This window comes from Nylanderia fulva, unplaced genomic scaffold (assembly GCF_048542155.1).
Source record: "Nylanderia fulva isolate GAGA-0341 unplaced genomic scaffold, ASM4854215v1 Scaffold8, whole genome shotgun sequence".
Lineage (NCBI taxonomy): Eukaryota > Metazoa > Arthropoda > Insecta > Hymenoptera > Formicidae > Nylanderia > Nylanderia fulva.
In genome coordinates this window covers 4,633,588-4,651,005 of record NW_028190916.1, presented here as the reverse complement: position 1 = coordinate 4,651,005, position 17,418 = coordinate 4,633,588, and the positions used below count along the sequence as shown (strand labels likewise).

Here is a 17,418-nt window from a genome sequence, read left to right as displayed (position 1 = left end):
CAATTAGCCGATGCTACAGTGCTTTCGACCTCAGATTGCGAAACACGAAACGTTTGTTAGAAGGGAAGGTAGGGGATTTCATACACGAAATCCCCGGGAACGATACCGGGGAACGGATGAGTCTGGAACGGTCAGGAACAAGCCGAAGCACAACGCCATTGTTATCGGATTGTACCTATCGCGCAAATCCTCTTGACCCCGAACTTTTCAAACGAATAGCAACACACACTCTTTGTATCGTTTTGTGTGAATTAAACACAAAGTTAAATTACGGAGCTCGGACGTGGCGCGATGGGAAACCCGCGGCGGCTAACGAGGACATTAAAGTTCTCACACGTCTTTGTATCGCAAAGGTTGGAAGCTTGCGTTTGTGTTTCGCTATACGTGCATAGCGCACATATCTGCATTTTATACAAATATCGTTCGACAAAGGAATAGTTTGATTATAAGAATATTTCCTATTAATCTTTCTCATATTTTTTTAATAAAGATCGTTCTCTTCGAGTGATGTGTGCGTGTAATATTTCTAACAATATTATACATATATGATTATGCATTTTATGCATTTTATAATATAAAACGCTGATATCGTAAAATATAATAATTTTTAATATAAAATTCTCTATTATAATATAATATAATGGGAGATACTACATTTAAAAAAAAAATATAATTGAATATCTATGTTAATTTTCCACGAAACTATATCGGAGCCGCAACCATTCAGAGAGAGATAGTCACGTGTGCGAAATAAAGTTGGATATATCCACGAGTTAAGGGCCGGTTAACGAAGAAGAGTGCAGGAACGAAATTTGTGCGGAAACTGGATTCGCGCCGGGCTATTGCGTTCCATTAAACCCTGCCGCCGTTCTCGCTTTTCGTATCCGGCGGTTGTAATAAACGTCGTACGGAAACTTCATTCGTTGCTGTTTGCCGCCTGCTTTTCGCTGCTACTGCTGGCTGCTGTTGCAGTTATCGAACGTCGCGAAAAGTCGACCCAGTTATAAAGGCCCGGGCGAACGCGAGCAAACGCTGATCGCGTTTTATTAAAATGCTTTGTGCCGAATGATGCCGGTTTCGTGCAACGCGCGAGGGCGAGAAACCTATCAAACTTGGCGAACTTTAACGCGGTGGTGTAGGGTGGGCAGAGATATAGATAGATGTATGTGTCTGTGTATTTTTGGAGAAACAAAACGCGATCGGAAATCGCGATTAACCGTTTCGCGGCGTACGAAGGACGACTGTAAAAGGAAAGCGAATTGTTTGAGGATGAAACTAGGGCAGAATCAAATATACGATATCCGTTTGTTTTGGCGGCAAGGAAGAACCAAGAGAATTATAATCGCTCGCGAAATATGCCAAGAGAGGAGAAGGACGAATTATCTTTATTTAAAATCCAAGATACTATGGAAGATATAAAATATATGTATAGCTCACAATTCTCGAATTAGAAATCCTGATTTTTACTATACACGGAGAGAATTTTCTTTTAGAATTTATCCCTGAAAATCATGGTAATCGTATGGGACGATATGGATTAGAAAAATTTTAGAAAAGTTTTTCTCTAATTAATATTTAGCACAATAAAAAATATTAATATACGTACATAGTAAAATTAATCGAACAATTTTATATTTATTATAGTAAATATTAATATTTTTTATTAGGTGTAAATATTGGAGAAACTCTTATAAAATTCTTCCAATACATATTGTCCCATAATTATCATGATTTTCAGAGTAAATTCTAAAAGAAAATTCTCTCTATGTATAATATTATATTAATAATCTTTTTTTTCATAATGATCATTAATTATAACTATAATTTTTCTTTCATATTATGTCACTTATATCCAGTATATGTACTCCTTAACACAATCGTTGTCTTGAATAGAATTCTATCGTCTGTAACTTTCTTTACTTGCACACATTAACCGTTTGCAAACAGTTCACGTTTCTACTTGTATAACTCAAGGGATTATATGTTTTCATACGACTATTCGCATACAAAACGATGAAACTCTTGTTCCTGCAGCGATACAGCGACAAAGTCCGCGACAGAGGATCGGAAATTTCTGCTGTGGATTTTTCAGCAACACAACATCTCTCCTAAATTAATCCGTAAAACAAGTAGAAGAAACAAACATATTCTCTCTCTCTCTCTCTCGCAGTAACCGTGGAGATTAATTTCGCTCGAAATTTAATTGCGTAATAATACCCTTTCGACTGCGAAAACGAGTCCGAGCTGCAATAACGTTTTATTCTTAATGCCGCCCGATATAAAGAAAGTGCCCCTGCTTTTGCAATAGGAGAAAGAGACGCCACGTCCCGGGGAATCATTTCATCTCGTCGATCGGGAGAATACGAGCCAAGGTTACTATTCGCTCGTTACATTGTCCTGGTGCGGCATTGTGGTACCGCGACTACTTACTACTACAACGCAACGGCTCGTCGCGTCGCCGCGAAATTTCGGTCAAAGCTGAAAGAGATATTAATCTACGTCACAAATGAATGGGTTTAACCCATCTATTTCCTGCCACCCCATCTCGCGCGCCTTCCAGTCCCACCGATTTCCCGTCCCTTTCCCCCACGTGCCCGATCTGTCACGCGAGAGAATGAGAAGAGGCGACTAGAATAACTCTTGTATAACCCGCTGGCGAACGCGAATATAAGGCGAGGGTCGCGTTATCAGAACGTGATGAAAATAGAGGGACCGCAAACTGCGCGAAAACAATATTATCGGCAAGGATTTATTACCGCGAATTATTTATCGATAAGGAATCACGTTAACCCTCAGCGAAACATTTCGAAATTCTGGAAAAGAAAATATGATATACACGTATGTATATTTACGGTATTAATTTAATATCCGATTAACTTTAACCTTCCCTCCCACTCGATAAATGTGAAATTTTGTTACGAATATTAAATTATTATAAATATTATAAAAGTTTAGTATAATATTAAATTTCATAATATTAAATATGAAATTTTTATTCATTTTAAATTATCTATATGAGATTAAATATGTAAATATAATTTCATGATTAAATGTAAATGGAAGATTCTTGTATTGAGTTAGAATAATTGTATTTGTCAAGTTTCCGCAAAATCGTATGTTAATGTCACGAGAAGGAGAATATTACGTTAAAGCATAGAGCCAGAGCGTGATATCCCGAATTATATCCTGTTCTCTCTCTGACTGAGTTGATTTACTACTACGAGAGCACCCAAGTCGGAGAAGCTGCTGCCGCTGTTTCGCTATGCTATGCTATACAGAATCTGATATACCTGCCATGCACGACTGTCATCACAGTCTTCATTCTCCGACACAACACGCAGCGGAATTAAGAAAATTAAACAGATCACAGGTACACAAGTTCAAACATTAAACTCTTTCAGCGTCTTTAGAGCCCTTATATTTCTTAACAAAATTTAAATAATAAAATATTTCTGCCTTAATAAAGGAAGTATAAATTCAAGATCTGATTCGTTAAAAAATGTAAATTAAATGTCCTCATTCAAGAAAAAAAACTAAAATCTAGATTTAAAATTATTTATTTTAAAAAAATTTCGATTTAAATTTAGAATTTCTACTCCTTAAGAGAAAAAAACTAAATTTATATCTACAGAAAAAGTTTTAAAAGTTTAATCTTTAATCCTTTAATCTTTATTCCTAAATCTTTATTCCTAAAATTTAAAGTAAGACAATATTTAAAAAATTCTCTTAGATTTTTTCAGATGAGTAATTTTTGAAATTTAGATTGTCACAAAGTAAAATTCATGAAATTTCATGATTTTCTTTTGGTGGATATTATTGTGACGCATCAAAGCTTGTCTAACGATTCTAAAATCGCTTCTCGTGATATTAAATATAATTCAGAAAAACTATACATGTATTACATATGCATATATATGTTACGTAAAATTAAAAAAGAAAACAGAAATTATTTCCATAATTCGACGAGCTTCTGGTACACTAGAAACAATTTCTAAAAATGTGCTTTACGCTATAGCAAAAGACTTTTGAATTATGTAAATGCTAAAAAATTACAAAAAGAGATTTATCTTCGCAAGTTCTTTCTTGCATTAATTTTTGGCACAAGCGAAAGGATCACTGTTCAAGAATCTCGTCGACGTTTTCGCGCGCCAGCAAGAAGAAAATCGCGTTACATCCGTTCAACTTGGAACTCTTATCGTTACGGGATAAAATATCGGCTACGAGGTTCGACCGTTCGACCGTGAAAAAACGGGTCCATCTGGAAGGGCAGCGCACACAGCGCATTTCGCTCTCGAACATCGTGATAAATTGACGGATTTGTAAAAAGTATATACGCGCCAAGTTCGCGCGCGATCTAGTTTTATATATCGCACGTTCTTTCTCTCTTTCTCTATATACGCATATATATTATGTAGGGAAGATAGAACGACGCGGAATTTTAACGCCGCGTCTTCTCCCTCGTCTATTTCACCAGCTTGTCACTTCGCGCCCTCAAAGAAAATGCGTAGTGAAAGGGGACCCGGGGCTATTTCCATTGAATTGCGGTTTCAATCGTGTTCTCGCCCCAGGATAAATCGCCGCGATTAAAGTACCCACGCGAGCAATTTTGTCGTCGATGGTCCGTGATTTCTCTGACGATTCGCAGAAATAATGAACAAATGACTTTCGTGTTTACATTAATTAATGCTACAGAAGGTGTTGTAGCCATTATAGTGACAAGTTTTTAATTATCTTTTATACACGTACGTTTAAGTTTAAAATAATCTTTCGAGGATATTGCTTATTGTATCTGAATTTTGTTTGACATATATGCTAGAAACAATTTATAAAATTTTTATTTTATTTATATATCGTCAGATACTAATGTTTCACTTTACGTAAATTAATGCTACACAAGGTGTTGTAGCCGTTAAAGTGACAAGTTTTTAATTGTTATCCTTTTACACGCGTACGTTTAAAATAATATTTCGCACATATTGCTTATTATATCTGAACTTTCAGTTTGACATATATGTTAGAAACAATTTATGAAAATGTTATCATATATATCATCAGGTGCTAGTGTTTTACTTATATATCTCTCTTATTCTTTCACATTTCTCAGCTTTCAGTTATTTATTTTGATATATTCTTAGAAATGTATTTATAAAATAATTAACTTTTAAATCGAAACATTATATTTGATTAAAGGATATTACATTTTCTATATATTTCTTACTTTTTAGGAAACTACGTGCAATAAATAATAAAGAAATAATTTAAATATAAAATTTTCTCCGGAAAATATTTAAAATATATTATGTATAAATAAAGCATAAAATATAAGTAATAGAATATGATAAATAATTATATATATATACACTTTATAATTAATTTATAACCTCCAAAAAAATATACTTATTGTATAAACTGTTCCTATTACAAACCACTGTTTAATATCACAAGCTAATGTTTCGGTTTAAAGGTTAGAAAAAAGCATGTAAGGACTCACTCTTTAACGACGTAGCCGATAAATCTCCTTCGAGGCTCCTTTTAATCCTTGATATATTCCTGGATACATTAGTCACACACACTCGCGATTCGCGAAATATAATACACGAGAAAAGCACTATGTAGGTTTAGGAATACAATACTACCGTATCGTTTCGACGAAAACGGCGAGATTTCAACCGAACGTTCTCGATTACACGTTACGATACAACTGCACGGATTAATGTACACCGAAACAACACACACACGATCGCCCGTAGATATATACTGATTCGGCACTCCCGGTATTCGCGCTTATCTCGAATCGGCGGGAAAACTCCAATCGCGGCAGCCTTCATGGCGAACGAGCCACACGATTACTCAGGAATATTGCGAGCGAACAGGATCATTGTCCGACTGTTATCCCGACAATGCTCCTTTCAACGTATCCTGATGCTCCTTTCGATGTTCCTCGATATTCCCCGATATTTCTCCTTCCCGGAGTTCCCGGTGCTGCTTTGATGATGAGGAACAGCAAGCACTGCAACATGAACGAAATAAATGTGCGATGATAAAGGAGCCGTAAAGAGAATGAATCTGCCGAATCGATGGCATAGATCGCGAAATTGACGAATATATCGATGACACGATATGCGCAGGTTACTATATACGTACATCGAGAGAAGATTGCCTGCTGCTAACGCACCATCGTACGCACCGGCGAGGAAGTACGGAGCAAGTAAAAATGCGTACGAAGTACACAGCGGTCACTACCTGACTGAGGGGGCAGGGAAAAGGAGGGAAGCGCGACGTGAAGTACGGCGCTAATAGAAATTTCGCCGGTCACGTGATTGACTCGTTTTCTAATGCGTTTGGCGCGTCAATTAAAAAATGCGATTCCTTATTCCGTCTGCTGTCAATTAATTATAAGGTGTATAATGAATATATTATATGGGAGGAAAATGATAAAGACATTAAAATATTATATCTTTGGACAACGAACGACATAATATAGTCGCACACACAGTAGGATTAATTACGTAGAATAAATTTTTAAGTTAAATAGATTTTTTAATTATATATATATATATTATATATAGCGTATTCTTAAATATTTTTCTCTTTCAAAAAAATATTACTTGTATGCGATAATTAAAAGAAAACGCAATATATCAAATTAAAAACCTATTTGTATTTTTGTACAATATGTGCTTGCATAAAATATTTATTTTAGTTATTGCGTGAATTTTATAAAAAAATTCTTAAAATATGGTTTCTATAAAATGCTTCAGCGTGCGCCAGTGAAAACTTAATAAGAATATGGCCTGTAGCAAAATTTCATTTATACATTATTGTAGAATAAATGTTTACTATAGATTTCCACTTTATTCTTAAATACTTTTCTCTTTCTTAAAAATATTTGTACATGATAATTAAATTAAAAGAAAAAGAAATGTATCTTCAAACTTACTGATATTTTATATATTTTATATATATTATATTATATATATTATATATTATATTGTAGTTTATATTAGGTGCTGCAAAAAAAAGTCCGTATAGTTATAAATTATGGCGCGTTAGTAATTATTTTCTTTTTATTTGCTTTTTAAATGTTGACTAAATTCAATCAGAATTGATGACTGATAAATCAATATAATTTTTCACATTTAACGCGATTGGAAATAAAATCAGATAAAGATCATCTTCGTCGTTGATGTTGTAATCATTACTTTTAAATCTTTTATACCATTTTTCACAAACAGCAGCGGATACAATATTTTCTCTATTTGTCTCACAAATCAGTCTTTTCGTTGTTGCAGCGGTTTCACCTCGATTAAAGTAATAAAGCATACAGTGGGGAAGATAACTTTATCTGGTTTCATTTTCAATAGCATTAAATATTGCAGTTATATTCGGAATTATGATTTATCAGTCATCAATTCTGATTGAATATGGTCAACATTTAAAAAAACTTAAAAAAAAATTATTATTATACTATAACTGACTACAATGCGCCATATATTTGTAACCTTATAAACTTTTGCAAGTATCTAATATATTAAAAATTAAAAACTATATTTGTTAGTCAAATTATTAAAAATTATTTTTATACATTGTTCATATAAAATATTTCTTTCAATTATCGCATGAGTTTTATAAAAATATTAGTATAATTATATATTATATAATATATAAAATATTATATAATATATTATATAATATATAATAATTATATATAATAAATATTAATATATAAAATATACATAATTATATATTTATATATATTAATAATATATAATTAGTTTTATATTATATAATAATTATATATAATAAATATTATCAAATTTAATTTTATAAAAATATTTTCAAATTTAATTTTTATATTAATTAATTTGTATTTTATATTTACATTGCTGCGTTCATCAACTGCATTATTAAATGAATCGAATGCAAAACCCCATAGCTGGTCACATTTGGTGCTAAATGTGCAGCGAAAATACGGGCTTCAATGTGTCGCAGGTGCTCTTGTATTTAATACCACGAAGTCTATTGCTTTAATGGTTTCGTCTTGGGAGAAGAGTGAAGGAAGCGTGTAGCTTATAGCTGGATTATTCATTGTCAAACTTATGTTATTATATGATACGTTGAGACGTTTTGCATTCCCATTTTCCTCGCATATTTTGATCCTGTCAACGATAATGGCAACAAAGAATTTGTTACCCTTATCTATTCTAACGTAAAAGGCCGTAATAAATGTATCGATCGCATAGAATTCGATTTGCAATCGTATAAACAGCAAAGTTTTCCCTAAGCGAAAACAATTCACTTCTGCGTGATACTTGAAACCCTTAAACACATGAAACAATTTTACACATGAAGGATCACGAAACCCTCTTTTTTAATTTAGATAAAATCATCTTCCCATTCGCAACTGAACCCACATTCTAAATCAGTCTGAGGGATATATGACGAATAAAAGTATGAGTTTATTTCAAGAGGGTGCAAAAAATATGCAAATAAAATAGTAAGGATATATATATATATATATATCTGTATATATATAGAAAATAGAAAAAAAAATAGAAAAGACCCAGGTTTGTGAAATCAAGTGGCATCTCAAAATGCGAATTTTTACAAAATTGATATAGTATTCGATCGTCCACAATTTATTTACATTTATTCATATAGATAAAAAATGTTTTGTCCACCTTACAAAAAAATTAAAAATAAACAGAAGAGTCAACAATCAATTTCATCATAAGCATCTCTAAGTTCGATTTTTTTTTTAATTATAAAATGGGGTGCCTCTAGAGATACTCATGATAAAATTTATTCCAATTTCTTTTTTATTTTTAGTTTTGTTTGCATAGTTGACAAAAAACGATTATTTATGAACAAATATGGACAAATTGTGCACAATCGAATACCATATCAATTTTGTAAAAGTTCGCGATGAAAATACCTAAAAAGCACAATATAAAAATAAGATAAAAGAGCAAAGCAAATTAAATACTATTGCAACACAGTTAGAACTACGTACAGAACTACAATGCAAAAGAGTATATTTTCTTTTTCATTCGTCGAAAGAGGAAAAATATCTTACAAATGGACCATTTGCACGGACAGTTACATCGGGTTCGGCTGTACCATAAACTCCAGACCCCAAGAGACGAATGGTCTCATAGAAGAATCCCCCCTCTTTCTCACCCCTCTATTTCTATCAAGCTCTGCTTCCAGCTTCCAGCACGTCGACTATACACAGTCGACAGTCGATGAACGCGAGGTGCGGAAGGCTGCGGCGGCAATCGCTCTTTATTGATCGATGCGTGCATTCGCGCAGTGTGCAGAAATGGCCATTACCGAGACCGTGGAGCACATATCCTACGAGCACGTGCACGCAGCCGTTACATCCCGATCGCATTCTGTTTTTTTTTTTTTTTTTTTTTTTTTTGACACCGAGATAGCATCTCATCCGTTTCCCGTTTCTCGTTTCGCGAGTCCGGAAATCTCGTTTATTTAAACGCGACATTCTCAAATGTTCGAGTTTGTTGATATACCGACGATCAGACACGATCGCCACGATTTCATGGATAATCGCCTGGTGCAGACACGCCGCGGGCAACGTTTCGCGTTTGTACGACAAATTACACTCCACGACGAGCACGGAAGGATCAGGAAATCTCGCGGCCAACAGGCGGCTGTTAATTACACACTTAATGATCGCAAATCAGAATTAAACGTCCTGAAAACGAGATAATTGTTTTAGTCACGGGTCTCTTGCATGCATCGTAATCAAACATCGATTGTAAATTTTTATGTAGATATACAATAAATATGAATATGCATTATTTTCTATAATTTATTTATATATAATAATATAATTTAATAATTTCATTGAAAAAGATTTTCTTCTTCGAATAAAACATGATATTTATATAAATGTAAAATAAATTTATATATTTTTGTCATTTCATTATTAATATTATACGTGAAATTATTTAGTCTCCTTATTGAATATTATGATTAATATATAATTTATATTTATTTAAAATTCAATAATACATTTACTGTAAAAATGAATATTTAATAACGATGCCATTTTCCAAGATATATTTGTGTCATATAAAGAGTAAAATAAAAAATAAATACTCTTCATAAGTAATTATATCTTTATAAAAAAGAAGCAGAAAGTATAACTATTATATATACATACATGTTTTTTCAAACGTGTATAAGACGAGGTAGAAAGTATACTGCCTCTTTAGACGTCGAAAAGAATTTCACCGCTTACATATAATCGATATATCATATACATTATATCCCGCCACAAAGCATCGATTTACATCACTTTGATGTTAAGTGACAACGCCATTATTCTCTCACACAATTTCTTCAGACGCCCTAAAAGCATAGCTGTAAGAAAATGACGCGCACGTCGTATCCTTTTTCTCGCATTTCCACTATCCACATTTTCAAATATTCAGATAGATGTATTCTCCATGAACTTCGGTTTAAAATCTTATGTGACGGAAATCGGATGCACATTCTTTCTCTAAATCGATACGGGTCGATTCGGGTGTCATGAATAATTTACGTGGAATAAAATTGAAACGGAAAGCACGAAAAATGTACACACACAAACGAAACTGTTTCTTTCAATATAAAAAAAATAACACAAAAATACAAAACGTTAAACAAAATAGAAAAATTAAAGTAATAAATAATTTAATAAAATTAAATAATTACAAAAAGTAGACAAAATTAGAAAAGAGAGATATTATATGTATGTAGTTAATACCTATATATTTTTATAAAAAAATATTGTTGCAAAATAGATGTATTAATAAAATATATTAATACGTAATATATCTTCATTAAATGTTAGCATATAAAATATTTTTTATCAACATTTTTTCTCTTATTGCGCGCTTAAAATACATATTATATAAAAAAATATATATTTTTTAGCAAAAAATGAAATAGATTAAAAAATGTAAAAATAATATAAAAATCTGCTTCTCAAAAATTATTATAAAAATAATATCGAGATAAACAGGGATAATGTTATACAAAAATTGTAATATTAAAAGCGAGATTAAAAATTCTTTTTCTAAAGAGTCTCGTAAATGTCTATACTGTAAATGAAAAATTTTCATACAAACAATCATAAATAAAACTCGAATTCGAAATCCATCCCCGGAAAGAAAGCAATAAATATATTACTTTTATACTACTCAAGGCTCCCCATTCTGTTATTATGTATTCGCACGGCAAATAATGCATGTGTATTGTTTATTGAAAACTTTGTTGAATCGGATTTAAATTTAATAACAGTTTTATTGTAATTACAGCGGGCAGACGACTGGTCACTCCCGTGCATTACGACGACGTATCCTCTATAATTAATTTTAATATGTTACAACGTGGAAACGCAATAAAATGAGACAGAAAATATATTATAATATGTATTAACGAATGCGGAACGGCGCGCGTGTAATATTTATGCACCGACCTTTAATTAGCTATGCTTATTGGGAAATGAGAATTTCGAGTGACAGTCGTTTAATTTGCAATGTGAACGAACGTCGACAAAACATGTGGATAAAACATGTCAACAAAATATATTCCCTTGAATGTGTTCTCGAAATATAACAATATTAATTTATCTTATCACAAATATGAATGTTATGTATGGAAAAAAAGAAGAAATTGATTTTGATGCGTTATCTTTAATTAATTTTACATGTCCGTTAAATTTCACCCGGCGTAATTCTAACTTTTATATCTCCGTCACTTGTATACTATTAAAATCTTTCCTCTAATCGATATTCGCGAATATACGATAAATCCTCCTAAAAAAGAAAAAATTCCAAACATACGGTCTGTCGAATAAATTTCGGAGAGACAAAAGAAATTCTCTTTTTAAAACTTTTCAACTCGAAATGCGTTAGCGAGAGCAGATTGATTGGTCCATCTTTGCGAAGGCGAATAACGAACGTTACGTGCACAAGAATAATAAAACGAATTTTATAGAATACGCTACGGCACTGAAATTTCACATCGGAATTCGCACCATGATCTACTCAAATCATCTATCACATGGTGTATGACGTCGTTATGTCGTAATGTCTCTCGCGAGCAATGTCTCTAAAATCAGCTAAAATTGTCTCGTACTGTTACAACGATGCTCTCTCTCTCAGCTTCACGATAATGGACCGACGTAAAACAGGTGTCACTATTGTTAACGAGAATCCTGACCCTGTTAAAGCGTAAACGTCTCTAGCGAAACTTACGACAGATATATGTGTGATCTTTACTCTCTATATGTTGAAAATATTTATATATTTTAAATCCTAAATATATGTCTCTAATGTTATTTTTTTTGTAAAGTAAGCTTTTAAGTTTGAAGATCAGTTTGTGAAAAAAATTCTTCATTTTTAATACTTTAATAGTTCGAAAATATTATGTGTATTAATGCGACGGTGTTTTTTATTGCGAAGGAAAATTGACTCGAGATTGGCAGTCGTGGTTAAAAGGAAGGAGGAAAAGCACGGTCGATCCTCTGCGCATCCTCTCCCACGCGGTACATCCCGGGCTGAAATTCTATAATCGAATCAAACCCTCTTTGTTCGGACACGAGCAGAGCGCTCTTTCGTTTTACATTACACCTGCTAGTTTCGTTCATATGTAAAAATGTGCACCAAGGATCGCATATGTCGTGAGCGCCAAATTGCATGTGTCAACACCACAGGAGTAGTCTAGGTATATATATATATATATATATATATATATATATATATATATACATATATACACACACACACACACCATACAGATACATATACGTAATACATATACAAGAGCCTAACGTACATAGCCGAATAATAGATTTATCCTAATTTCGTGCTAGATTCCCAATTTAATTTACGCAAGCTTTGGGGATTGCCTGTACGAGATTAATGGCTTATACATCAATCATTCGACTCTACGCCCTACGTCGCATGTCCGTTCAGTAGATCTTCGCGCGGTTATATACATATATATATATATATATATATATATATATATATATATATAAATCTCCTCTTTCTTTCTCTTTCCCGCGCCCTACCTCTTCCGATTGCATTATTTTATTTTTAATCTTATCGCAATAATAGGACCCGAGTCTCTGAAAAGTGTTCGTAAAACACTTGTCTGTTGTAGATAAGATCGAAGGTACGTGCCGACAGGCTGGATAATTTGAAAATGGTAAGACATCTCTTCATCTACAAGTAGTTTTTTCTCTCTCGTTATTTATTGTTAGACAATGCTTTCGACATTCGTTCTCGAATATTTTTTTAATCGAGACATGTGTATTTTCGCGAACACGCAAAACCGCAGAATTCTCGCATAATTTATAGCAATTATTCATAACTCCTAGTTTTATTTTAATTAATTAATTAATTAATTATAATTCCTTTAATATTAATTAACAATTAATTTTTGTATTATAATTTCTATACTATAGTTTAATATTTTAATTATAATTTATTTTATAATTCCGTTCATAAATTTAATTTATGTACATATAATTTACATATAATTTACATATAATTTACATATAAATTAATTTAAAATTATTAACGCGCGCGACTAGTGCAACAATAAGATAGGCTAAAAAAGGCAAAACCTTTGCACATGCAAGTAGTGCTTTGCAGATGCAAGAATTGCTTCAACGATCGCCTACTTTACGATGACCTACGATCAAATATTTAACGAGCTTCCTTGACAAGACTGCAATTCTGAAACAGAACGTAGGGCGAAGTAACTGATCGTATCGGATATTACGAATTCATACGACAACGATGCCTTGTAACAAAGTGCGAATTTTTATTCCGTCGCAAAATTGTAACAACTTGGTATTTGTGATAAACTGTTCTAATCAATGGTTCTTTAACAGTAAAAATATTTAAGTAGTTCCGAGTTAGCTAATCATTATAAAAGACTAAAGACAAATACAAGTTTGTCGAACGATAAAGCGTCCCCTCAGTCGTTAATCTTCTTCAAAAAGAAAAACTGCGCTTGTCTCTCATAAATATAATTATGAAAATATTCTTACGTTTATAATGCATTATAATTACATTATTATCTAAAATGAAAAAAATGAAGAATATATTAAAATTTATGAGAGACTATGAAAAATTATAAAATTTTATAAAGTTGTAAAGAGAAAGTAAAGGTTCTATTTTATCATAAAAAATATTATTTTTATTACACAAAATAATTATGAAGAATAATTTAATTTTTAACGAGAGAGAATAACGTGTTTTAAAACTATATATATTCAATTAGTCGCAAAGTATTTGCGTTTTGTTGCAAAGAATTTATTTTGGAGCAAATAATAAATGAGATGGATATAGATATGGCGATTGGAACTGCGCGCAGAGCAACGAAATATTTTCTAAAATTGGAACCGAAGGAGAAATATTTCGGTCGTAAAAATGACTCGTAAAGCCAAGTTTAAATTTTTCTTCATCGGGGATACGGGATCACTAGGAGGTCACGAAGAATTTCGTATTTTTCCCGAGCACCTTCCTTCTCTCCGAGTCTGAAAACCACGAGAATTTCCACTTCTCAATTATCCCTAAGTGTCATCTACATTCCTGAGGTCGGGCCACTCGGTCGGAAGACTCATCTGCATTTTGACTTAGTTACATAACGCGCTTCTTTGCCGCTTCACTTCCGCCGCGGCCGTGAATTTACATTGGCGCTTGCAAAAACAAAATATACATCGGTGCCAGACGGCGTGTTCTCTCTTCGTCGCGTAACTCTCGACAGAATAATTTCTCGACCCTCTTACTTTTTCAATGAGGGAGAAAATCAATGGAAATCGCATACGTTTGATCATTTAAACATAAAAGCTTGCGCGACTCGCGGAGCGACTAAAATCAACCGCGCTAAAGTGGCTGCTACTCTAGTGGTCTCATTTGCCTAATGTCTGAATATTGCGTTTTATGTAAATGTACGGTTGAAACTCAACCGCGAAAGAATCGCCAATGTATTTCTGCTTTGTCTCTGAGAGAAGTTATTGTATTTTCAATTTTCTTTTTAATTTAAAAGATACGCGCTTTTCAAACAATGATTTTTCGTGTATGCGAATTAGCTTTTATATTCTGCACAAAGTATATGGCATTCGTACGGCATCTTTTGTGAGAAATTCCACAAAGAAGTCCCTCTTTTGAAAGGATTCTCGCAGGTGTAGAAATATCTCCCGCGCGCGAAGAACATTCCGCAAATGGTGTGGAGAATGATTCAATACTTATCGTGCATCCGGGCTTTCTTTCACGCAGAGATGCATCGAGCGAAGTGCGTTAAGATACCGCGAACAAAATTGAAGAGACTCTCTATATCCGAATTCCGAATATAACCAATATAATATATCTGCCAGGAAATGTAACGTCGTTCGCAAGGAATGTTATTTCGATCGACATTTTTCAGTGTAAATTATAAAGAAATATATAGTATTTCGAAAATTTCACAAGAAATTATATTTAGACGAAAATGATAAGAAATAAATATTATTTTTGTATCCTACTGATAATATATAAGCAAAAAAATATATAATCCTATTCTTTTCACTGAATAAATTTTTTATTGCAATTTTTAAAATATATTTAATCCATTTTGTGACTTTTGTAACTATGCGATTTTAAAATACGATAAAAGATATCTTGCTCTTGTACGTTTAATGATTTCATTATTAATTGCATCTCTTTCTTTCTATCTTTCTAACGGTGTAATTATATTATTATTATCATTAATTTATCATTAATAAATTAATAAATAATAAATAAATAAATAAATAATTGATCTATATCATTGATTATACAATAGTATACAATTATATTATTAATTATTAATTATACGTAATAATATCAACTTTAAATTAAATAAAATTTAATTCCCTATTACACTTAATTTTAGTAATTATTTTCATAATTAATTCTAAAATTTACGTAGAAAAGTTTACGCAATAAAGACCACGTTTTCTTTTGTGAAAGAATAGAGAGAAAGGGAGAGAGAACTTTTTCATAATTTTTTTTAATAAAAATCTATTATCGCATGGTCTATACATTCCCAATGATGTCCATTATATGTGCCTTGACAAAGGTCCATTGTGCGTGAACGTACGCATTTTTCTATTGGCATAACACTTATACGCGTTATGTCCACATCAGTGGAACACCGACGAATAAGTCGGACAAGCGATATATAAAGTCAGCGGCGCGCCTTTCATAGACTCCTTCTACTGAAACTCTCGTCGACAATATGTCATCAATTCTAAACCGAATTCTATTCGATGCAAATCGCGTGCTATTAGCTAATGTGTTACGCACGCAAAGTCAGAATCATTAATAGAAATTTTGACACATTATGATAATTAAAAATAATTATTTTGCATCTTTAAGTTCAAAAATATAATTAATTAAATGTAAATAAATATGCTTTCGTACGCAGATAACAGATATTAGTTTCTTCTAAATAACCCGCAAGTTTAATCATTTCAAATAATAATCTTTTTAAAATGACTCAAAAATGATTAATGAACAAATATTTAAAAATATCTGTCATCTGCATGGAGAGTTCTAAACTCTCAACTCAATGTGTGTATAAAAGGGCTCGATGCAGCAGGACGGAACAATATTTTCTACAAAGTACACCTCGCATGCCGAAAATCCCACAATTGACACTAGAATATTTTTCCTTCTCCAACACGTCGACATATAAATAACGTTCTCCGGATGTTTCTGTTACAGTGCAGCGTACACGCGGTCCGATGCTTTCCCGGCGGGCCGCGCAAGAGCAACGAGTCGCAGTGCCCGATGTTGCAGAGGATCGAGAAGCCGGTGCTCTCGACAGCGACGACCCCGTCGATGACGTCGTCGACGACGAAGCAGATGACGACGACGACGACGCTCGTGCGCAATCACCTGAACAGCACGTGTAGCGTGACAAATTCGCCGCATCAGAAGAAGCTGCGTTTCCATCTAGCGAAGGAGCGAAAAGCCAGCACCACCCTGGGCATCATCATGGGCGCGTTCATCGGTTGCTGGCTGCCGTTCTTCGTGTTGGCGCTCGTCAGACCGTTCCTCCAGGATCCGGACGCAATTCCGGCCTTCCTCTCGGGTCTCTTCCTCTGGCTCGGTTATTGCAACAGTCTGCTGAACCCGATCATCTACGCGATCCTCAACAAGGACTTCCGCAAGCCGTTCCGCGAAATGCTCTTCTTCCGCTGCAGCAACCTCAATCACATGATGCGCGAGGAGTTCTACCAGAGCCAGTACGGTGATCCGGTTAATAATTACGAGATCAAAGCCGGTTGCAGCGGCTACGGCTACGGCGGGGGTGGTGTAGAGAGCGCCGAGAGTGCGGATCACTACGACGACGGCATGAATCAGGGTGTTC

The 17,418-nt window shown here is 33.5% G+C and overlaps 1 protein-coding gene across 1 annotated transcript in view; it reads left to right on the top strand.

The window, feature by feature from the left end:
- Positions 1 to 17,418, top strand: part of 5-HT7 (5-hydroxytryptamine receptor 7) — a 119,633-nt gene that overhangs the window by 94,965 nt on the left and 7,250 nt on the right. The window contains 2 exon segments of the mRNA XM_085489275.1: positions 13,177 to 13,221; positions 16,770 to 17,417. Of these exon segments, the coding sequence (XP_085345401.1) occupies positions 13,177 to 13,221; positions 16,770 to 17,417 (693 nt within the window).